This window comes from Aythya marila (assembly GCF_965140915.1).
Source record: "Aythya marila genome assembly, chromosome: 22".
Lineage (NCBI taxonomy): Eukaryota > Metazoa > Chordata > Aves > Anseriformes > Anatidae > Aythya > Aythya marila.
This window is the reverse complement of record NC_139063.1, coordinates 1466682-1489524: the sequence shown is the minus strand read 5'-3', so window position 1 is coordinate 1489524 and position 22843 is coordinate 1466682. Positions and strand designations below refer to the sequence as shown.

Genomic DNA, 22843 nt, shown 5'->3' with positions numbered 1-22843 from the left:
TCCCTCCTGCAGCTGGGCACTGCGGTGTTCCCAGTCCCATCGTCAACGGGCAGATCAATGGGGAGAACTACAACTACCGTGGCAGCGTGGTTTATCAGTGCAACCCCGGCTTCCGCCTGATCGGGATGTCTGTGCGCATCTGCCAGCAGGACCACCGCTGGTCTGGGAAGACTCCTGTCTGTGTGCGTAAGTATGTGGTCAGATTTCTTTAGCCCTCGTTATGGGCAGAGGACAAGAGCACACTCAAGGGCCGTTGTTCAGTTTACAGAAAGAAAAAGTAATGTAAGCAGTGAAAAAACAGACTTGGGGGACCAGCCAGCCCTGGTTTTTGCTCAGCAAAGAAATGCTTGCCCCCCAGACTGTTGCTACAGAAGGGTGGATGGGAGGAGAGTTCAGCTTTATTCGTAGCTCTTTTCGCTGAAATATTCCTCATTTAAATGAGTGCTGTCAGGTTGGCAGCATCAGCTGAGTTCACTCTGACTCCCTCCCCGCTGTGCAAAGCTGGCCCTTCCCGTTCAGCCTAGCATGTTGCTGGCAGCTCTGGGTCCATACCGGGTCTCTCTATAACTGAGCAGCAATCTCTGGCACTGGTAATATATACTCAAAAGGCAGTTACAAAAATGGCACTGGGGAAGCTGGAGAAATGCAGTCAGGTTTCCAAAAGTGCCGTTGCTTGGAAGTGAGCCTGTTATTTCTCAGGATAGTCCAAAGATGAAACGGGTTCCAGTTGTCGTGCTGGGAACAAATCTGGAGTGGGAAGTCCTGTGGGCAACCACCCGTGTTTTGTGGAGGAGCAACTCGTGGGTTTTCAGGTTTCTATGCTCATTTTTTCTGCTTCCTTGCAGCATTTCACACCTGGGCTCAACAAGGTTGCGTGCCCAGAGTGAGTGCATAGTGTGCAAGCATCCCTGGGGGTTGTGTAGGCATGGCAGGAGCAGCAGCTCTGCAGTTTTGGCTGCTTTGCTTCTTGCCTCTGCTTTGTCAGTTCTACCTTTTTTGCTGGTTTTTGTGTGCTGAGTTTCTAATGGATGAGCTCCGTTGAAGGTGTGGTTTCTGAGGAGAGTTCATCAGGGTGTGGGGAGGTTAAAGGCAGACATCGTCCCCACCAAGCACACCGCTATTATCCCCTTCTTTGAGACCCATGCTCTGTGCCAGAGGAAAGTCAGCCTCTCTTTCTTCCTCTGATCCACATTCATGAGTCACCTTGCACAACCTGCTCATTTATCTTTCCAGTAAATAAGCTAATTAAGTAAGTCTCTAGAGCTCTAACTAAGGTGTTAATAAGTTTAAGCATCTTATCAGTGGACAGTGCATTCCATGCATTTCATATCATGATTCTCCAGGTGTTTACTTCCAACCTCTCATGTCTGGGTTAGGGTTTTACGTGCAGAGGCACAATAGTAACAGCAAGATATGAAGTAAGGAATGACCTGCAAATCAATGAATATGCAGATTCCAGCCTAAAAATAAGAAATGGACTCAAGCTGTAATGGTTAGCAGGGGCTCCTAAAACTGGAGGTGTTCACGTCTAGGATTCTGCATAAGGTTTTAGGAAAAGAATTATTGAGAAGGCTGTCCCTGGTTCTGTAGGCAGGTGTGAATTACTCCAGTGTCTGAGGATGCTCAGCTGAAAAAGTTTTAATTCACTTTTACCTGCCAAGTACATACACAGTAACCTTGGACCAGGAAATCATATTGATAGAGGTCTTCCCGCTGTCAGGCAGATTCATGGAAATGCAGGATTTTCTAAACATCCATTTTCGTGGATCATCTTGTTCCTTTCAGGAGGGACCAAACCCTTTAGAACAAAGCTCATCTGTATCTGTCTTCTGACTACTGAGCCATCCTGCCACTACTCAGCTCGTTCGTATGCAGTGCCTTTGCTCAGCACTGCTTTGTGCTCGCTTCTGATTCTGGCACCTAAAAGCCTCCCAAGCTTTTGTGCAGAGACCTATAAAGGTGTCTCATGAAGAAGCTGGCCTTGAAGTTATTACACTACATTAGGCCTTATGGATAACATAAATTTAATGTCATTAACGCAGACCACTCTTGAGCTCTGAAATGAGATGGATTGTGGCTTTATTGCTTCTGAATAAGCTCAGGGTACTGTGTGTTACCGCATTATAATTTCCTACTGTCCTGATATTTTCTCTTTAAACCTGCTGCAGTTGCTTGCTCTATGTGAACTGGTCTTTTTGATCCATGCCAACTGGAGGGAGTCTTTTTTTCTGGGAAAGATTCCATCATCTATTTCAAAACCTGCATAATTGTATTCAGAAGTACCTCGGAGAACCTGACATCTGCTTCCTGTAGCACCGAAATGCTGTCTTGCTTCATATTTTTTTAAACCTGTACCTGTCACCAGCTTGCATAAGGAATAAATTCCTGTCCCTGTGGTGTAGTCCAGCCCTGGCAGTCAAACGTGTTATGGATCTTTTGTGGGAATTTCATCTTCCCCTCCGGCTTCCAGTTTTGGCAGCCGTACAGCTAAACTGCTGGACTTTTACTGATGGACCATTACCCTGTTTCAGCATGACAATAATCAATATTGGTTTGTCTTCATCTGTCAGAAGATGTTGCATTCCTTAAGCAGCCAAAAAGCTTTTTATGGAGCATCCTGACATTTCTTTTGCTGTGCTCAAAGTGAAGGTCTCCAGGCTTCACTCGCACCAAGGGCTGTGTCCTCCCATCCAGACCTGCTTCTGACAAGGAGCCAGCAGGGTGGCCCAGGCAAAAGCACATTTAATCATCAGCATTGCCAGTGCTCAATGCTGCTCAGCTCCTGCTGCTCCAGTCCCTGCACCTTCCCTACCTGCAGCTGCCCTGGGGACTTGGCGTGACTCTGAGCAGGGCCCTTTAGCTCTACACCTCCTCGCTGGCCTGAGCTGACATCAGCCACGGGAAAAAGAACTACACAAAAATCCTCATTACAGGGATTTAGTTACAAAGGTTTTCCCCCTGAAGTTGTTCAGACTCGAGAAGGAAGATATAAGCTTTTTAGGCCACATGCTAGAAACCTGATTTTTCTCTTTTTTTTTTTTTTTTTCCTCTCTTTTTACTATCCCTCCAGGTGTAACTTTATACTGCAGTGAGCATACATCTGACTTACACCAGGGAGGGGGAGGAAAACATCAGGTTTCATGGCTGCGTGTGCAATGCCCAGGGTAATGTAAGGCAATAGATTAATAGCAGTAGCCAGGATTTTTGAAGAGGAGCTCTAGGGATTTACAGTATAAGTCAGTGAGATGCTGGCACTCAGCTGCTTAGAGAGGGGTTCAGAGAATTTCTTATGCCAGTAAAATGAACAAAGGTACCGTGTCCTCAGCTTGATTCAGTATTTCAGCAGAGCAGGCCACAGATCTTTGAAGTCAGTGTGGGTTTCAGAGTTGATGTGGGTTTTTTCCACGGTTGCCCTTCCTGTTTGGTTTTTATTTTTTTTCTCCCCACTGGATAATCCACGTTCTTCCAGGCAGAGAAATAACATCTCCCATTTCTGATTGTAGCCATCACCTGTGGCCACCCTGGAAACCCTGCCAATGGCTTGACCCAAGGGAGTCAGTTCAACCTGAACGATGTGGCCAAGTTTGTGTGCAACACGGGGTACCGCCTGGAAGGGGCATCGCAGTCCCAGTGCCTGGCCAACGGGCAGTGGAGCAGCAGCCTGCCCGCCTGCCGTGGTAAGTCATCTGCTGCCACCCCCTAGGTGGCTTGGACTTCATCCTACGTGCACCTCCCTCGTTGTTACTCTGGGTTCCTGAAATCCAGCCCAACACTGGCATAAATTCATCTGTAAAACGTCCTAGCTCCTCAGGAATGTGTGAGTGATGCGTGAACTCCAAGGGCCTGTTTAAATGTGACAAACCTGATTTTCCCTTGGGCTTCACTTAAAGCTCTTAATGGGCCCTGCCCAGCCTCTACATCCTCCAAGACATTGAATTATTTGCTGTAAGTGGGGAGTACAAAAGAAAATATCAAGCCAGACCTTTAGTAGAGGTCCTCCTGGTAACCCTAGACCAGTTTACTCAAAGCAAACTCTTTGGCCTTTGCTGCAGAGCCCCTTTCCTTACAGGCTGCCCTACTTCCACTGGTATTAGCACTCCAGTTCACTTACCAAATTCCCTCCCCTCCCTGTACTCCCTTCATCTGTATTCCATTAATCCAGTATCTCTCTTGATACTGTTGCTGTGTTGGTCAAGAAATCAGCCCTTCCCTGATTTGGGACCAGAGAGGAAGGCTCTGCTGTTGAGCTCTGTGTGGCAGGACAGGAGCCTGCAGGATTGCCTCTCCTCTCTACTTTTAATAAAGACTTTTTCTATTTCTGCCCCCAAATAATCTTAAAAAACAAACAAAACAAAAAAAAAAAAAACACCTGAACTGTGGAATATGTGATGAATATGTGATTTGCAGTTTCTTCCCCTTTTCCTGCTCATTTTTGAAGAATCCTTTGTTCTTTGTTACACCCTTTGTTTTGTATTTTTTTGTTGTTTGTTTGCAGTTATAAACTGTACTGACCCCGGGCACCTGGAAAACAGCATCCGTCAAGTGCAGCCAAGTGGTCCTCACAGATTCAGCTTTGGAACAACTGTCTCATATCAGTGCAGCCATGGATATTACTTATTGGGTACTCATGTACTGACCTGTCAGGGGGATGGCACTTGGGACCGTGCCCTCCCACAGTGTCTTTGTAAGTTCTCCAGAATAATACCCATTTTGTCAGGGCGTTGGGTCCTACTCCACAAACCCACCACGGGTTTTCCTCCCGTGTAGTTCTCTTGTTGCTTAAGCTGAATGGTTATGTCAAAAGTCTGGATCCAAAGCCCTTTGTAATCCATGGGAACCTTTCCGTATGTTTCACTGGGCTCTGGATCCTGCCCGCAAAAGGAAAATAAGTGGTCAGAGGAGAGAAACCATATTAGACAAGGATCATTTCCCTCTGCAGGGGAAGTCAGCTTCCTCTGAGTTTTACTGGTTCCGTGGGGCTCCAGCAGAAATAGTGCAGGTAGAGAGGAGAAGCCTGGCTTCTGCACCACAGGCTTTCACAGGAAGCAGCATCAATTAGCCTGACCAAGGACAGAGCATATTTAGCAGCAGCCAGGCATGGCTGAGTTTCCATACACCCACTCATCCCCGTGGCTTCGGAGGAGGGAAATGATGGTGTGGCGGTGAAATACTCACAGCCTTTATTCTGCTGCAAAGCAGGTGGTAAAGAGGATTTGCTTCTTGACTTGTTCTATATTTTTTCTCCCTTCCTTAGAGCATCCTTGCCCTTTCTGACATTGCGGTTTGCAGAGAGAATTGGGAGGTTCAGAGCAACGATTTGGCTTAAGGGATATTTCCGATAGTATAGAAGACCTTATGTAGAAGGACACAAAATCTCTTGCTGGTCATGTGCTGTAGTAGTTATACCTAGTCTAGGAGCTCCCCAGACATTTTATGAAAGGTGTCAGTGGTGTTGCCCTCTGTCATGCCCTTGGCATTAGCAGCCGGGGGCTGCACCCAAAGAGCAGTGCAGGGATGACACCCACAAGTCTGAGTCTTGACACAGCATCTCAGGAGTCTCCTGGACATAAAAATCCAAAAAATCCTCCGCGAGGATGAGAAAGTGTTTAGTGCATTTAGTATTGCACATAGCCAAAAAAAAAAAAAAAAAACCAAAAACACCATCAGGACTGAGACCTGGGTTTTGTGAGTTTTGTGCTAGTATTTCCTTCTTGGACACTAAAGAAATTGGGATCTCTTGTCACCTAGCATAACGAATCAGTAAAGCAGTCAAAAAATGGATCTCCTTAAGTACAAAAATCAGCTGAGCTGTTCCAAAGCCACAACTGTTTCTTTTTCTTTTTTTTTTTCTTGTATTATCCTTTGACACTTAAACACAAAAAGTAGTTTTCGGTACATTTTTCTTTGCTTTTGTTAGCAGCATGCCACCTTCTTGCGTTTACAGCACCTTGCACAGGCTGTGGGAATTGACAAGTGATAACCACGTGTTAACACAGCTGCAGGGACTCCAAGGCAGTAGTTTCCTCTAAAAGCTGGGAGCCTGATATTTCGGGCTTCTCCAGTCCGCAGCTGTTCAGCTCAGTGAAAGGAATCTCCTTTCTTCAAATGTTGAACATCCATTGACTTGGAGGATTTGTGGGCATTCTCAAAACTTTGGAAACTCCAGTCAGTTTTACAACTGATTCTCTGATTCATGGGCTTAATAGTTTAGAACAAATACGAATAATAATGTAAGAGATTCTTGCATGCCTTTGTTTTCTTTCTGTGTCAACCTTAGGATGTGCTCAGGGCTGAAACCCATACCCCTTAAAGGTGTTTATAGCTGGATGTCTGGAATTACAACGGACTTTCTAAAACATAAGCCAAGAAGCTTGACAGGCTTGGGCTGAGAATTTTGTCTCATGCCTGTTTTTGAAGAGGAAGTAAAACAGAGCTGATCTCCTTCAAGGGGTGGGAGAGCAAACCCGGTAAGGAAAGTACATGGGAGCAGAGCCTAATGCATCAGAAGAAACAGTCTTCCTGCTGTGTACATAAATCCTTTAAAAACCTCAGTACTGCCACAGGTTTTAAGCTTAGCTGAGTCTGCTGGAGTATCTGTTATTAAATTGTTAGTTACAGTGTGAGTTTAAGTATTAGCTATCAAACCCATTTCTTTGCAAAGCGTCCTTGGTTTTAGTCACAGCTCTGCACCAATATATTTCAACGCCCACATGCCCAAACATAAGCGTGCTCTCCTTTTTATTGAAACATACATCATGTTTTCTACCTAATGCCAGTATTTGTATTTTTAGACTCTAGTGGAGGGAGAGAACATATCCGTTACGGATGCTTTCCTTCAGAAACCAAACGATGCATGGTCTTTACGCTGAGGATCCTCATCCAAACCTCTCTAGTAGTCCCTAGATCTGTTGGTATATTTGTCAACACCCTCACTGTCTCCACTTTGATTGCCAAGCTAAAGCAAACCTATTAATTATTGTTAGTGGCGGTGATTGGTTTTTTGTGTTTTTTTTTTTTTTTTTTTTTTTCCTACTAGTAATGGCTGAGTGAGCAGTGCTCCATATCCACCAGGATAATTTCCTCAGATGTGACACAGCATCGAGTAATCGATTACAGCTCTGTGTTGACAGGACGTGGCACTGCCGGGTGTGGATGAGGATGAGGGTGTGCGTGGAGATGCTCATGTTTAAGAAGGGATGGGTCCCCAAGGAACCTGCGAAGTGCCTGTCAGTGTCAGGAGCAGGCATTTACGCACAAACCCTTGGCAGTTCTTGCAGGAGCAGTGTGTGTCCCCCACAAGGACGCAGTACAAGGTGTGCTGTGCCATACCTGTGCCCTGCCGTGAGCCCATCACCGGGGCTGGGCACCACCACTGGGGGGGCTCAGACCACTCTGGGGCAGATGTGTGGGCTCTGAGCTGCCAAGAACCCAGGTAGCAACCTCAAACACACAGGGCTTTGCCATGTACCTGCTCTGTCTGCCTCTGAATGTGTCCCCCAGGCAGTTCCCTCGTGGCTGAAGCTGTTTCATCCGTGTCTTGCAGTGGTCTCTTGCGGGCACCCAGGCTCCCCGCCGCACGCTCAGATCTCAGGTGACAAGTACACCGTCGGCTCCGTGGTCCGGTACAGCTGCCTGGGGAAGCGGACTCTGATCGGCAACTCCACTCGCATGTGCCAGCTCGACGGGCGCTGGAGTGGCTCCCTGCCACACTGCTCAGGTGAGCTGCACTCGGGGCAGGAGGAGATGGCACAATCCTGTCCCTCGCAGCATAAAGAACACTGCTGCTCCTTATCCTGCAAGGGGGCAGGATGATGCCCCCTGATGGGCTGTGCTGAGCTGGAGAAATGTGTGTGTGCTACAGAGATTTTGGATCGTGGAATGCTGAAAATCACTGTCTCAGCTATCCAGTCTCCTGCAACTTGGATGATAAGCACTGGCAGAGAGTAAACCACGAAGCTTGCAACAGAAGGAATAAATCACTGCAGCAAATGTTTGTGGCAGGAGGACTGCTGCAGCCTGCTGGTTACGGTTTTCTCCATGCAGAGTCTGTGCAGGGTGAATGTGTCTTAGGAAAAATCAGGTCCCTGCATCCTAACTCCAGCATCTGACCCCTCTGTGCATGCGTTCCAGTAAAAGAGCACGTGTGGCCCCTTTCCAAGGCCTGACATCTGCTGTTATGGCACTGTAGCTGTCCCAGGTCTCAGTACCTCAGCTGGGAGCAGTTTGGCCGCAGAACTCCCTCCTTGCTCCCGTGCCAGTGAGAAAGGGTCTTGCACTGAAAACATCCTGATCAGTAAAAATGTCCCTGGTGAGATAGGTCAAAGTTGTGTGGGATACAAAGAGATATTCTTGCCAAGCCTTCCTGAAATCAGGGCATTGGGATCTCAGCTGATGGCCTCCAGTGGAAGGGAAGATGCTGAATAATTGGCAGGATGCTGTACAAAGCCCTCTCCGTGCCATCCTGTCACTCATTCCTTGGAGAGCACAGATAGAGACAAAATAAGAACTTAGCTGGAGCAAAGCAGTTGGGACAAGTGTTAATTTTTAATTGTACCACTTAGATTTAGCAGCTGCACTTGACCAAATTTAACCTCTGCTTTGGAAGGGAAAAAGCAATGAGGCAGAGTCATCCTCATACTCAGAAGCCGTGTCTGCAGAGCAGAGTTCCTGATCTGTAGCTGCTTGGAAGAGTTTTCTGCTCTAATTCGTCCCTTTTTCCCCGTGCAGTTTTCACTGTCACTTCTGTCATCTTTTTGGGTGGATTTTGGGGATATTCAGCATTACTCTGACTAGTTCTTCCTGACATCTGCTGTGTGTGATTTTTCTGAACAACTTTGTGGAGGCAGCGTTAGACCAGTGCTGGCTGTGCCTGACGGGTCCTCCCTGACCCGGGGCCCAGTGAATGCCCCATGCCTCAGAACCAGGATCTCCACCCAACAGCCTGGGGAAGGAGCCCTCTTTTACCCCAAACTCAGATGGTAAAATTACCAAAGCACTGAAGAATGAAGCCTTTAGTCGTGTTCCTCTATTTTACTGTAACAAGAACACAAAACTCTAGCCCAGGGCCTCATTCCCCAGTGTCTCCCCGGTGCAAGTCCTTGCTAGAAGCTGGAGCAGGAAGCACAGAGGCTTGTGTCTTCTCTGCCTTTTGCTCAGAGGAGGTTTTTCAAGGCCACTTTCCCAACCCAGGGTGGAGACTGGGAGCTCAGATTGTCTCCATTGTGCACCAAAGATCCCTACTGTCTGATGGCAACTCCTGTGCAATGAAACAAAAGATTTTGATGTAAGTTGGTATGAAAGAAACTGTTGAGCCTGCAGCGTTCTCCCCCTTCTTTTTAAAAGCAAGCGTTTTTTCCAGGTGATTAATATGTTCATTATATTTTACATTGCACGTAACACTGCAAAGGTTGTACCTGCAGCAAAGCACAGAAGGCTCGGGAACTGGGAGCTTCATTGCTAGCTGCAGGAGTGGAGTAGTCTTTCCTGGCTTGGGGGTGGATGTGTTTACACAGATCATTAGCAGAGAAAGCCAAGAACAGGCATACATGGTGTGAGCCTGCATCAGGCAGTAAAGAGGTGGGCATTTCTCCAGCCTGCTTCAGCGAACCCCCACGAGGCATCTGCTGCAGCTGCTCCCTTCCTCCTGTCCCCCTAACTTAGAGCCAGCAGCACAAAGTGTTCACAACTTGTACAAGCGGATGGTTCTCAGCTGGATCCCTATCGCCTCCGTGCTCCAAACCCAACAGCTTCTTGTTCTGCAAATACAGTAGGGCTTGCTGAGGTGGCTTGGAGCATGTTGTAATTTCTGCTTGGAGGGAAACCATCCACATGACTGATGCTGGCAACCAAGCTGCTGTCTGCTGGAGCAGCTGCCACGGAAAGCAGCTGCAGCTGGTGAGGACTCCATCTTGAGATTCAGGAATTAGGGCCATATTTTGCAACCAGCTTAAAAACAATGCGCTCCCGAAGTCGGGGGACATTTCATGGGGAACTTTCCCTCTCTGCTGGAAGCCAGTCAGAGAGTTAAACTGAGTCAGCCACACGATCCAGATCTCTGTGCTTGTCCTCTGAAAGTGTGCTGCGCAGGGGGGAGAAGGGTCAAGCCCCAGGGCTCACTTACCTGATGATATTGTGCTCTCTTCTTAACAGGAGGCAGCCAGGGCGTGTGCGGTGACCCCGGGATCCCGTCTCATGGCATTGGGCTGGGAGATAAGTTTGATGTAGACAGCATGGTCCGCTTCAGCTGCGAGCCCGGGTACACGCTCCGGGGTTCATCCGAGAGGACCTGCCAAGCCAACGGCTCCTGGAGCGGCACACAGCCCGAATGTGAAGGTACTTCTGCAACCCCACAACTCCTGTGCCACACCAATACTGCCTCAGGGTCGGCTGCCTGGCCAGCCCAGCCCCTTGGTTTGGTTACGAGGCCATTCAGGTTCTTGCCAACATCAGGACTGAGGTACAGAGCAGTTAGAGCACTTGGGCACTGGTCCTCACTTTGTCGTCCTCCTGAGAGCATCGCTCACTGCAAGAATCACGGGGTGAATTTCTCGTTCTGCATCCCACACCCAACTAGGTGGTCCATTTTGGCTGCAGATCTGCAGGTCCGGTACCACTGATTAATTGTTGCTTTATCAAAGAAATGCATCAGAATGAGTAATGTGAATAGACTCAAACCGCTGTTAAAGCTGGCACTGGCACATGCAAGAGTCATTTACATTAAGCACAAATGCAAAATGCAAATTATAATCCAGTAAGCATATTTTTGTATTTAAAAAAACCCAAACCCCTTATTTTCCTATTTGAAGGAATCAAGTGAGACCCCATAATCCAATGTAATAAACCCCCAGCCAGATTCTCTGAGCTGTGCTGCTTACTGCTACTGTTTTATAAAAGTGTTTAAAAATCAATTGGGGAAAGAACAAAAGCCAAAATGAGGCAGGATACCAAATGCAAGGAGACCTGGGCAAGTGCTTCTCTCCAGCTGATTTGAAAGCCAAAAGCTCAGAGACAGTTTGCAAATGAATTGGAAATTTATTCCAAATTGATGGAGCTCTTGATTGAAAAGACATTGAATCATGTTATTAATACACTCAGGTCTTGGTGTTTTTTTTCATTCTGGTTTTTTTTTTTTTTTTTTCTCCTTTCAGTAGCTCTGTTCATTAATCTCAGGATAAATAACCCATCGGGTTCCAGAGGCACCAAAATAAGGATCCCTGGCAGATTTTTTCATACTTTATGAATAATAATAACATTAGGCCTATAATGTAGTCATTTAATGTTAAGTGCTGACTGGCCAATATAGGAAAGTAATTTACAGTGATGAGCAGTGAGCTATGTCTCTGTCATTTGTATGCATGGCAAGTTGCATGCACTACGAGGTGTTCTTATGGCTGCACTTTGGAGTGTTATATCCAAGTTTATGGAACAGGTAGCTATAGGAGACGGAGGGGAGAGATTAATTTTGAGCAAGTGAAAATGAGGGCTGAGTGCCCAGGCAGGTGCTTGGAAGGAGCAGGCATCTCTGCTGACGTGGAAAAGCTCCAGCGTGGCAGTGCAGCCACTCGGCACCTCAGCGGGGCATTAGCTGTGACTCAGCCACTTGTTCGCAGCTCTCAGCCACCAAATTGAGCAAAATCAAGCCTGATGGGGCTTCACAGGTCACCAGCGCTCACCTGCCCAGGGAATTCAATGCAAATTGCTCTCCAGATAAGCTGCAAAATGAGCGCAGAGGGTCTCGGTCCATTCAGCAGGAGGTGTGGGCCCACTGCAGATGAACACAAGCGTGCAGACACCGTGCAAATCCTACCACGTAAGTAGAAGGAAGAGGAGAGGAGCTGTTATTTCCATTTCAGAGAGAGCAAGCTGCCGTAATAGGTTCAATTACAAAGCCTGCGCTTGTCTTTGAAGTCAAGGAGCTGATTGTTGGACTGGCAGTGGCTTCCTGCGTCAGGACCAGTACAGCCAGCTGGTCCATGGAGGGGATGTAAGTGTATGAGAGTGCTGGGCTTCACAAAGGATGACCTTCAAACTCATCAGCTTTCAGTCCTGCTACCTTTTACCAGCTAGAATATTTCCATAAAAACCAAAGGAGCAGGGAGGCAGGAAGAAGCCACAACTGATTTCTCCAAAATGTACAAATTATTTGAAATGAAATTAATTGGAGAGACTCCTCCTGGGACTCCTGCTTCAGCCTGTTATACATTTCTCCAGCTTTGTTGTCCCCAGTAAGAGCAGCTTCCCTAGCTTTCTAAAAATGGCAGACCTTGTTTAACATGAATTTCCAGCAAGTTTTTAAGATGTAAATGACATTTTAGATGTGTTTTTCCTTCTTTCTTCTCCTTCCTGATGCCCCATTTGTGCTCAATGAGGAGCGGTGCAGGAGGGGGTTCACCAGTCGTACTCCGCTGCGTGCTCCCTCCTCCACTCAGAAGCCGAGCAGAAATTTGCTTTTATAATGTTTATTGTTTCACCAGTTGAATTAAAACTGCATCCAAAATGAGGTGGGGCCCTGGCTGCTCTTTGGCAGTTTCAGTAGACAGAAACATGTTTATTTAATGTGATAATGCAGGGGGAAGGAACTGAGTTTTGTCTTATCCCAGTCTGACTAAGGAGGACATGTGAAATGGCAGAACTGGGATTTGGGTTCAGGCTGCTTTTTCCTTTCTCTCTCTGCATAGTTAGGTGGAATGTGGGTTACTGGTTAAATTAAACAGCATGGAAATTACCAGCCCTGGAGCAAAGGCTGTGAGACTCCTAGGCTCTCAGCTGTGTCTTATTCCAGCAGGAGGTTTTGCCTGATGTGTCAGACATCATTAGGGGAGTGTTTCAGCCGGTCGGTCAGGTGGCAGCAAAGCCCAAAAGAAGGATCGACGGTTATAAAGATTAGGGCAGTGGGGGACGCGCAAAGGACACTGTATTCACATGCCACCTCGAGCACAGTCAGATGTGCACTTGTGCTCTGTGAGAAGTCACCAGCCCTCAGCTTTTCCTCGCTGCAGGTTGTGAGCAGCAGGGCTCGCTGCTCCTTGCAGGAGGGTGCCCTTCTCCTGGCACTGGTGAAGGCGAGGAACTTGCCTTCATCCTGGAACTTTATCCTGGAACTGATCCCCATTTTTTTTCCTGCCACAGGGAAGAGTTTCTGATCCCTGGCAGTGGCAGAAGTTGGGACCTCTGTGCCATGCGCTTTGCCAGGGTGCCCAGCCAGGCTCATCCCTCTGCCAGCGTGCTGGGACTGACTGTGTTGCATGGCTGGTGGCTCTCTGGGGGTTGTTTCTCTGGCTGCCTTCTGGCTCCCGGCTGATTTCACAGACAAATCTCACCACCAGCTCAAAGCATTTGTTTTTAGAGCACTCACCAGACGGCTTTTGCTGATTGTGATGCTCTGTCTCATCTTCCTTGTGGCGCAGGGCACTCTCCTTGTCTTTGGCAGAGATGCTGATGGTTTTTAGCAAGCCTTTCAGTGGTGTTTGCTAAAAAGAACTTCACAGAAATAACTACAGGAACAAAATTTACTTTTGATAAAGAAACAAACCCAGAAACCCCAAGGTGGGGAGCTCTGTAATAACCCACAAATCCCAGAGATGTCTGAAATGTTTCCATAGCAGCACGGGGACCTTTCAGCAGTGCTCATGGTTGGCGCTGTGCGTGCGCCCCGTGGTGCTCTGCAGCCCAGCAGAAGTTTTGCTCGGTAGGGATGCTTTGTGTGGTGGGAGCCGACTGATAACCAGGGCTCCTGGGTCTTCTGCAGGGAGTTGTGTGCTGCTCAGGTCTCAGCACACAGGGTCTGGGCTTCTGGGCTTGTCTGTCATAACTTCTGGAGCGTGGCAGAAACTGAGACTTGGGTGAGACGAGTGGCTGCCGGCGCCTCCTGCGCTCCTTGCAGCAACTGAAAGTCAAACCTTCCTTGTCATATCAGTCATTTCAAGTTAGTGTCGTTTCCTGGAATATTTCCCCGGTAAAGAAGCAGCAACTGCAAGAAATCCCCATTGCAGCTGATTTTCAGCTTATTCTCTTGAATTTTGACTTAAAGATAATTGGGTTTGAGATTCTTCAGGAGACGTGAGTGGATATGACTATGGGACTTCCAGGGTATTTACGATTTATACTCTGTTAAAAACAGTGCAAAAACAGTTTTCTTTTGGGGTCTCATTCATTTTTCATCTCCAACTGAAGCCACAGGGAATTATTTACCCACTTACTGCTCACTTGAGTGATTGGATCCTACATATATATAATTTATGATTTTAAGTTTAAGGCTTTTCATCCTTACATTTACAGCTTCTTTTATATCTGCACCACGGAGGCTGCAGCTGATGTACACTGAGATTACCCAATTTCCATAAGTCTCCTTTTAGTCACAGAAGTAATATTTTGGGGTCATCTGTGCATGTTTGGCCACAGGCATCTGTGGAGGAGGCTGGACAGGAGAGAACAGCTGATGTATGGACCAGCGGTGAAACAGTAATTTCAAGCTTTTTCTGGGTTGATAGAATCTGACTTTTATCCCAGCATCTCTTGGAAATGAGACGCGGAGACACTGGCTGCATGAGAAATCCGTAACGAGAGAGCACCTCGGATGGCGTTGGTGCCATGCAGAGTTTCTGTGCGCACAGTCCAGAATGGTTATTAGTTTCCTCCTGTTAGACAGATATGCCTCCAACAAGCTCATATGTTAACAGGCTGTCAGCAAACTAAGCGACAAGGAAGAGGGAGACTTCTCTCCTTGCCTTGGTGGCTTCTGCTCGCTGCTTTCCTGCTGTGGCCCAAAGTTGTGTTTCCCACTGGAGAAGGGCTGGCAGTGGCGTGTTGGGTGCACGTGCCAGGGGGGGCTCACCTCGTGTGTGCCCAAATTGATGCTCTTGCAGAGACCATGGCACATTGCCAGGGAGGGGAAGGAGCAAGGGATTTCCTTGTCAAAGATCCAGGTAGCTTAAGCCTTTCCTTGATTCCTATGATTTTCTTTTATGTCTTGTAATTTCAGAGTAAATGAGGGTTGGGTGCAATTACTGCAGGTGCTTATTTTGTGCTGACAGGGCTTCATGCATCACCATCCACTCCAACGCCCTTTTACTGCTGTGGTGCATTAGACAAAAAATTGGGGTGCTGACAAACCTGTAATTGTCTTCCCACAACGTTCTCCCTCCCCCGAAGGCCTACCCGGAGATAACCAGGCAGTGGTGGTGCTGCAGGAGGAGGGCAGCAGGCTCCCTCGTTGCTTCCTTCTTCTGAACTCTGCAAAGCTCTTGGCTAGAAGAAGACCTCCACATCAAGCAGACAACAAAAAAGTTCTTCCTGCAGCCTGGAGGAGCAGCCAGGAGGCCTGACTGTGGTTCTGAACTGTGGGATCCACCCAGCAGGAGAGGGGTCCAGGTGCTTCAGGACCGACTGCCTGCAGGGATGCTGCAGGACCCATTGCTCGGGGGGTACCCGGTGGCGGTGATGCTGTGGGACCGACGTGGCTGGCTGCCCACGGAATAGCCTGCTCTGTCCGATTTGATCCGGTGGCTTTGCAGCTAATCTGCCTTCTGTGTCAAACAGTCAGCTGCAGGATAACAGCCTTGTTTTTCATTTGCAGGGATTGCTTTTTTAACCTGGCCGTTTTGCTTTCTAGTTATATCCTGTGGAAACCCTGGGACCCCCAGCAACGCGAAGGTTATATTTAACGACGGCTTGGTCTTCTCCAGCTCCATTATCTACCAGTGCCGGGAAGGCTACTACTCCACAGGGGTGCTGAGCAGGCACTGCACCGTGAACGGGACGTGGACCGGGACCACTCCAGAGTGTACAGGTGGGTGCTGGGATGGGTTCCTGCACGATGAGCTCTGAATTGTGCTGGCCAGGCTCTGCGGGCAGATTGTCAGCGTGTTGAAGGCTGGCTGTGGATGCGCACAGGAGTGCTCTGCGCTGAGAAATTCAGCTGAACTGCCTGCTGCCAGCACCAGTCACTGCGGCTGCAAGCTCTGTGACTGCCTAATGGAAAACTCTTGCTCTGGGTTTGTCTTTTTCCAGCTGGGTGAAGGGAGCTCCGTAATAACTTCCACGAGTAGATGTCAAATGTTCTGGAGGGGCTCTCGAGGGGGCTCTCCGGAACGTGAGCGGTCCTGCCACCAGGAGCCACCACGTGTGGGGGCAGAGCCCGTGCCCAGAGGCCCTCGGTGAAGGCTCTGGGTCTCTCTGTGCCTCTCTCCAGCCTCCAGCAGGAGCACAGCTGACAGCAGATGTGGTTTTGCGTAAGAGCCAGTAACTAGGCTGAGGAGCTAGCCCAGATCTGACCCAGGTTTTATTTGATGTTTAACGTGTGCTAATATTTATTCTTGCAAGGCCTTAATGTGCCATTAACATCACTCCTCGCTCCACTGAGTAGAAGCAAAGTTTCCCCCACGTGTTACAGCCCAGCCTGCCCCAGCTAGCTAGCACAGCTCTCCAACTCCTCCGTGCTGCAAAAGCTCCCTTCTCTGTGACTAGTGGGCTACATCCTGCTCTGGAGAGTGTTCAGGACCACCAGGTTTCTAGGATCACAGCTCCAGAAGTATGAGACGAGGGACGGTGAGCCACAAGCACCTCTTTCTTTTTCTTTGGCAGTGATCAACTGCGGTGACCCCGGTGTCCCAGCCAACGGCATTAGGCTGGGTGGGGATTTTACCTACAACAAAACGGTGGTGTTCCAGTGCACGCCTGGCTACATGATGGAGTCAGACAGGGCATCCTCTCTAACATGCACGAAAGACCGGACCTGGAATGGCTCCAAACCTACCTGCAAGGGTAAGAGTAAATATGGGAGGTTTTAAGTTTTATGGGCCACCAAGTTTGTTTAGCCTGGGACATGAGGTATTAGGCACTAACTACTGCATAGTGTTTAGGTCTATCAGTCATCACATCATGCCCCGGAGGGGGAGGGAATTGCCATTATTCCTAGGGTAGAAGGAGAAAAGTGAAGCATGGAGAGCTAAGTGACTTACTCGTCACAAAAACACAGATCAAACTTGAATGAAGCGTTCTGTTTTGCGGGCACACACTTTTGCCATCATCTTGAAGTCTGAAAAATGTTTCTTCCAACTCCTTTCATTATTTCTCCATTCTGAGATTGCCTCTCTAGTTCAGAGATAGGAAAGGGAAATAATAGAACAGTTGCAGGACAGGCTGGATCTCTTCTGCCAGTGTTTTACTCCCCCACCAAGAGTAGATAAGGCTTGTAGCAGCAGCTGTATACTTCTTTTACAATCTGGAAAATTTACCTGTCATGATTCTGATAGAAATGCAGACCACGTAGAAACTTCCAAATATACTCTAGTTCCTTCAGAGGCTGTAAAGAGCAATTCTTACACTCCTCTTTCATTCTCACCACTGAGCTAATGTTGCAGGAATAATATAGAATGTGGCCAGAGCCTCATTTGGAGGCCAGGTTGATTTGCATGAGCTTAGCATCTTTCCCAGTGCTCCCCTGAGCTGAAAAGCAAAGCACTGCAAAAATGTCATATTAAAACACCCTAGAGTGAACGAAATACAGGCTGGTTATTGATTCAGCTGCTAATCTGAGATTCAGCCAGGTTTTCCAAAATCCATGAATCTTTCAGGGAGTCTTAGATGAGTTTTCACACTAAGTCAGGCTGGATTCTTACCTTCACTTGGAAGTGAACGCAGACTCAGAACTCTGACTTCAAGATTTGGGATTTGGCTAACTCCAAACTTCAAAGTAAAATCCTAGGGTTTACAACAGCATACACAGCTGGAAAAGTTTGTAACCCCCTCCCTACTAGACCAGTCCCAGGAGATGCTCTTTGAGAGCAGCATATAACTTTGATCCGACATGAATTTGCTTGTTAATGAAAATAACTATGCCGAGAAGTTGAGAGAACCGATTATGCCTTTGTTTTTCATTCAGCTATCATCTGTAAATCCCCGCAAGACATCCCCAACGGCAAAGTCGTGGGCTCGGATTTCAGCTGGGGCTCCAGTGTGAGCTACGCCTGCCTGGAAGGGTACCAGCTCTCCCTGCCTGCTGTGCTCACCTGCGAGGGGAACGGGACATGGAGCGGGGAAATTCCCCAGTGTTTTCGTGAGTACAGCTCTGTGTCTTCATGTATGAGCTGGGAGGAGGGCTGGGCTTAAAGCCCAGGCATTTGATGCCCTTTCTCCAACACCTCTGGTCTCCATACAACTGCTTTTAGTGACAACTTTGTCCAGCCTGGCAGTGTCACAGAGGGGCCATTTTCAGCATGCATGAAGTTAAATATCTGGACACAATCACTCAGCCCCTTTTAATGTAGGTGTGAGGTCCAGTCTGCAATGGGTTTGAACCCCTCACACGTTCCTGTCTGTGAGGCATCTTTAAAACTCTGGCTGCTTGTCTGCATGTCTCCTTAGAGACTGAGTTTTCTGAAGCCAGGGCTCCTGAAACGTTGCCAACCCTTGGCAAAGGGCACTGCGGTGTTGCAGCAGAAGTTAGCAATGTTTTGTGAAGGCAGAGCTTTGGCTGGTTGGAAACCCATGTGCTTGATAAAATAGCTAATGCAAAAAATTAGTTAAGTGTCTCATAATGATAAAGGCAGATTTGAGTTTCTTTTCCTGGCTGAATGGCTGGCAGCTGCACAATAGCCATTTTCATATTAAATCATACAAAGCCCTCACTGTGTTCCTTGCACCTTTCCCTGGATCTTGTATAATTAGTGGGCTTTCTGTGTGACATGGAACCGCACAGCAATTTGACATCGTGCAATTAGAGATGCATTTTATAACTAAGCATGCTGCTAGGGAAAAAAAAAAAAAAAAAAAAAAAAAAAAAAGAAAAGATGGGGAGAAGGTGGAAGTTAATTAACAGCAGTTGGAAAAAAAAAAAAAAAAGAAAATTACAAGGAAAGTAGCCAGCAACGCCTCCTGCCACTAGTAATTCCCTAGTCAATCACCGAGTTTGATGGCAGTGAGTAGTAAGGTCTGGGCCATCAATAGACCCATCTTTAGCTTATTAACATTGCCTGCTCCTGAGGAGGCTCACTGCAATCTCCTGGTCTCTGCCTGCTGCAGCTGTGTTCTGCGGTGATCCTGGGATACCCGCTCAAGGCAGGAGGGAGGACAGAGGCTTCACGTACCGCTCGTTCGTCTCCTTCTCCTGCTTGGCCCCCCTGGTGCTGGTGGGATCAGCCCGGAGGTTCTGCCAGTCCGATGGGACGTGGAGCGGCACCCAGCCCAGCTGCATAGGTAAGGGGAGGCTCCTCTGTCTTGCGGCCCCAAGCAGAGTTGTCATTTTGCATTTTTCTTTGTAGAAAAGCATGGGGTTTTATTGTTCTTTCCCTTTCTGGGTTTGCAGAAATTAGCATTTTGTTTCCCTGAAAATTAGAGCGTTTTCCTTTTGTATGGAGATGATGCTTTTGTTTTGTGCTGACCGTACTAGCTGGTGGTAAACAACCCACCTCCTTGTCTTGAAGTTTGCTGCTTAGACTCGGTGCCTGGCCCCATCCTTCCTGCCCCTGCTGCTGGAGGTGGGCAGGAGGGAGGAAGGAAAGAGTTCCTCCGCACAGCTTCCAGATTCATGTTAGCAACTTGGGCCTTGGGGTGTGAGGGCTGTGGGAGAGCCTGCAGAGGGAAGCAGCAGGCAGAGACCCCAAAGGCTGGTGCTTTGGGGTCTCCAAGTTAACTTGTGGAGCTGGAGACAGTGGCTGTGCATCAGCGCAGCGCTGCACCTGCACTCGTCCTCTGCATTGTGCTAATGCTGCTACTCCCCTGCCGACATCTAGGGTATTGGCTTTGCAGTCCTGTGCTCTGTGGTCTCCGTGCTGCTTCCAGGCTCCCTTAGGGGCCCCCAGCCCAACGCATCGATCTGTGGAGACGCACGATATCATTATCGGTAATGCGGCTGAAAATGCAACACAGCCACGAAATCAGCCGTAGGTCACCGTTGAGTGTGGCTGTTCTGTTCACAGAAACTGCAGCAAACCCCAGTTCTGCCCAAACGGTGCACGTGAGAGCTCTTATGTTCTCTGTTGTGTCTGAATTTATATCCAGAATGGCAGAATAGCAGCTCCTGTAATGTGAAGGTGATGTATACAGAGAACAAAATCCTACAAATTGCTTTGCTGAGCTGTAAGGCTGGGATTCAGGTTGAAACCTCCAAACATTCTTCATGTGACTATTTTCTGGGGCTTCCAGAACCCTCGGAGACCTAAGGGATGTGTATAATCATAATTAGTCACAGCATTCTCCACCAATTTAAAACTCTGGCTCCAGTCTTGAGTTCCGGAGCTCCCGTGGTGCTGAGCTGCACGGGCTCTGTGCTGTGTGCCTTAGCTGCCTGCCAGAACACCATCATCACCACGTTGTCTGCCCCCAGCTGGGGCAGAAACAGAGCTCAGCCTGTTCTCCACTCTTCTCAATCATTCTGGCTTGTTAACTACATGTTAAATGTGTCGCAAGTTACATTTATGTAAAAATATTTGTGACCTGAGTGTCAAAGTCTTTTAGTTTCCTGCTGATGCCACCAGCAGCTTCTCACATAGACAGTTGCCTGCTGTTGTAAATTTTGGTTTTAGATGCTAGTATTGGGTTTCTCTCTAATGTTTCCTCACCTCCTTGCAATCCCTAATCAGGGATCCTGCCGTACATACGTGGCACCCAGCCCTCCTGAGCCATGTGTGAAACTGCAGTGTTCAAACACAGCAAACAGCTCGCTGTGCTGCTGGTGAAATGTACCTCGAATTTGTCTCTCTAAAACAAACCACGGGAAGGGAAAGACGTGTCTACAAAACCCTGACCTGAAACGTCAGCTTCCAACACAGGCAGCCAAGCCCAAAGTGCTCTGTTTAGCCAGATCTCATCTAGTTTTGAGACACATTAGATGGTCAGCGCTGCCAGACCCCCAGATGCAGCCAAGAGACCGAGGCTCTGCCCTCTACCCTGTGCCATCCATCACCTTCTACCTCATCCAGACGATGGAGCTCTTTATTTGTTTTAAACACTGTGACTTATCTGGGGGCTTCTATGAAAACTGCATCAGTAACGAATGGCAAAAACTCAGCAAATTTGAATGATGGAAAATGAATTAGTTCGTGTGCTGCAGCCCCAGATGGGCTAAGTTTTGTACCTCTTGTTTTGTGACTCGCCACAGCTTCAAGGACCAGGGAGAACAGCAGGGTGTGCATAATGCTTCAGTGTGAAGAGGCCGATTAGTTAGACCATAAGGAATAAAGGCATAAAAATAAATGACCAGGCTGTTAGGTACCAAAGTCATGCTCCATTTCCCTACAGCTGCAGCAAGAAACGACAGGCCACTTCTGCTCCCACTGTGTTTGTTGGGTTGTGGAGACTTTTCTTAGGGAGTTTATTTCTTGCCTTGCCCAATCCTGTTAATTGGAGTTTTTTGACTAAGCATAGAGAGGGGTTGGTCAGAGCAGGGAAGTGGGGGGAGAATTAAGGTCCTTCTCATAGCAATATCAAGTGTGTTGAATTAAAAAGGCTGGGAATCCAGCCCAGAATCGCATCTGAATGAGATTCCACGGTGCTCCAGGTCTCTGCTAACAGAGTTATCCCCTCGCCGGGGTACTGGAGCATCCCTGCAGGTGGGCATTGCAGCGTAGCTCAGTCTTGTGATCCCAAGGAGCAGGAGCTGCTGCCCAGCTGCCTTTCACCCCGAAACTCCAGTTTCCTTTGCTCTGTTTGGGATGCTGATAAAAAAGTAATACATCTCCACCTCGATCCCATTGATGTCCTGCTACTGTCGACACACTGGGAAAAAAAAGGAGAGATAAATGCTAAAAGAGTAGCAGCGAGTATTCCTGCTGAATTGTGTGTATTCATCTTCTGATAGATTGAGACCAAATGAGGCATAAAGAGAGATTATGTATCTGAGATGCATTAAAATTTCCAGCCCCCATCTATCACCACAAACTAGCCAGGTGCCGAGGTGAGCGTGCAAGGGATGGCTGAGCCCTGCCTGGAGGGATGAATGCACTGACCCAGGGTGCAGGGGAGGACAGGGCCATCGCTCCCTCGGAGCAGGGGATGGCCAGCAGGAAAGGAGGGCACGGCGCCGGGAGCCAGCCGCTTTGCTCGTGGAGTATAGAACAGGGGAAGAGAAGGGAAACGTTGCTGAGACAAGATTTATGTTCTTACATTTTCTCCTGGGTGATAGAGTGCCTCTGGTTAGGTTGTGTTGCAACCGTCAGGGATTTAAGGAACAAAAATATCCGTGTATTTTTCCCTGTTGCCGTGTATTCCTTCCGTAGCAAAATATTTCGTTCGCGTTGCAAAGGCACGGGATGGAGAGCAGGGGAAGGCAGAGCTCCAGCGTGGCTTTCACAAGAGCTCCTTTAAAACAATCCCTGTTCTTTTCTTTTAGACCCAAGCCTCACAACGTGTGCGGACCCCGGCGTGCCTCTCTTTGGGATGCAGAACAACTCCCAGGGCTACCAGGTACGGTCACAGCAGTGGGGTCCCCTCGGTGGTACTGGCTGTGGTCAGTCCATGGATTAATGTTTTGTCTGTGGGCAGGACGTCACGGCGTGCTCCGTTACACCTCGGTGCATTTGTAGGGGATTAGCTAGCAATGCACTATTTATAATATTAATTACAGCGCTAATTAATAGTTATTAGCGTAATTAGTATTCACTTCGGAGGCGAAATTTCCATTCATTTTCAGACTAAATCCTGTAGGTGGTTTTCGTAATCCATGCAGTGTGAAATCAGCGGAAAAGAGAGAAAACAGCAGAGCAATTCCCTGGGGTGTTCCACCTCCAGCCTCCGCTGCCGGCCCCGTGGGCACCCATTGCCTGCTGCAACGGAGCCAGGGCTGGGGCAGGGATATTTAATTCCACGCAGCCACCCCTGCCAGAATGGATCTGCCAGTTCTGCTGCT

At 48.1% G+C, this 22843-nt stretch overlaps 1 protein-coding gene across 1 annotated transcript in view; it reads left to right on the top strand.

The window, feature by feature from the left end:
• CSMD2 (CUB and Sushi multiple domains 2) overlaps positions 1–22843 on the top strand; it is a 286785-nt gene that overhangs the window by 252421 nt on the left and 11521 nt on the right. Inside the window, exons 53-62 of the mRNA XM_082777291.1 lie at positions 13–186; positions 3504–3677; positions 4496–4684; positions 7544–7717; positions 10150–10332; positions 15611–15787; positions 16582–16761; positions 17882–18055; positions 19021–19194; positions 22328–22401. Of these exons, the coding sequence (XP_082633417.1) occupies positions 13–186; positions 3504–3677; positions 4496–4684; positions 7544–7717; positions 10150–10332; positions 15611–15787; positions 16582–16761; positions 17882–18055; positions 19021–19194; positions 22328–22401 (1673 nt within the window). The remainder of the gene's footprint in view (positions 1–12; positions 187–3503; positions 3678–4495; positions 4685–7543; positions 7718–10149; positions 10333–15610; positions 15788–16581; positions 16762–17881; positions 18056–19020; positions 19195–22327; positions 22402–22843) is intronic.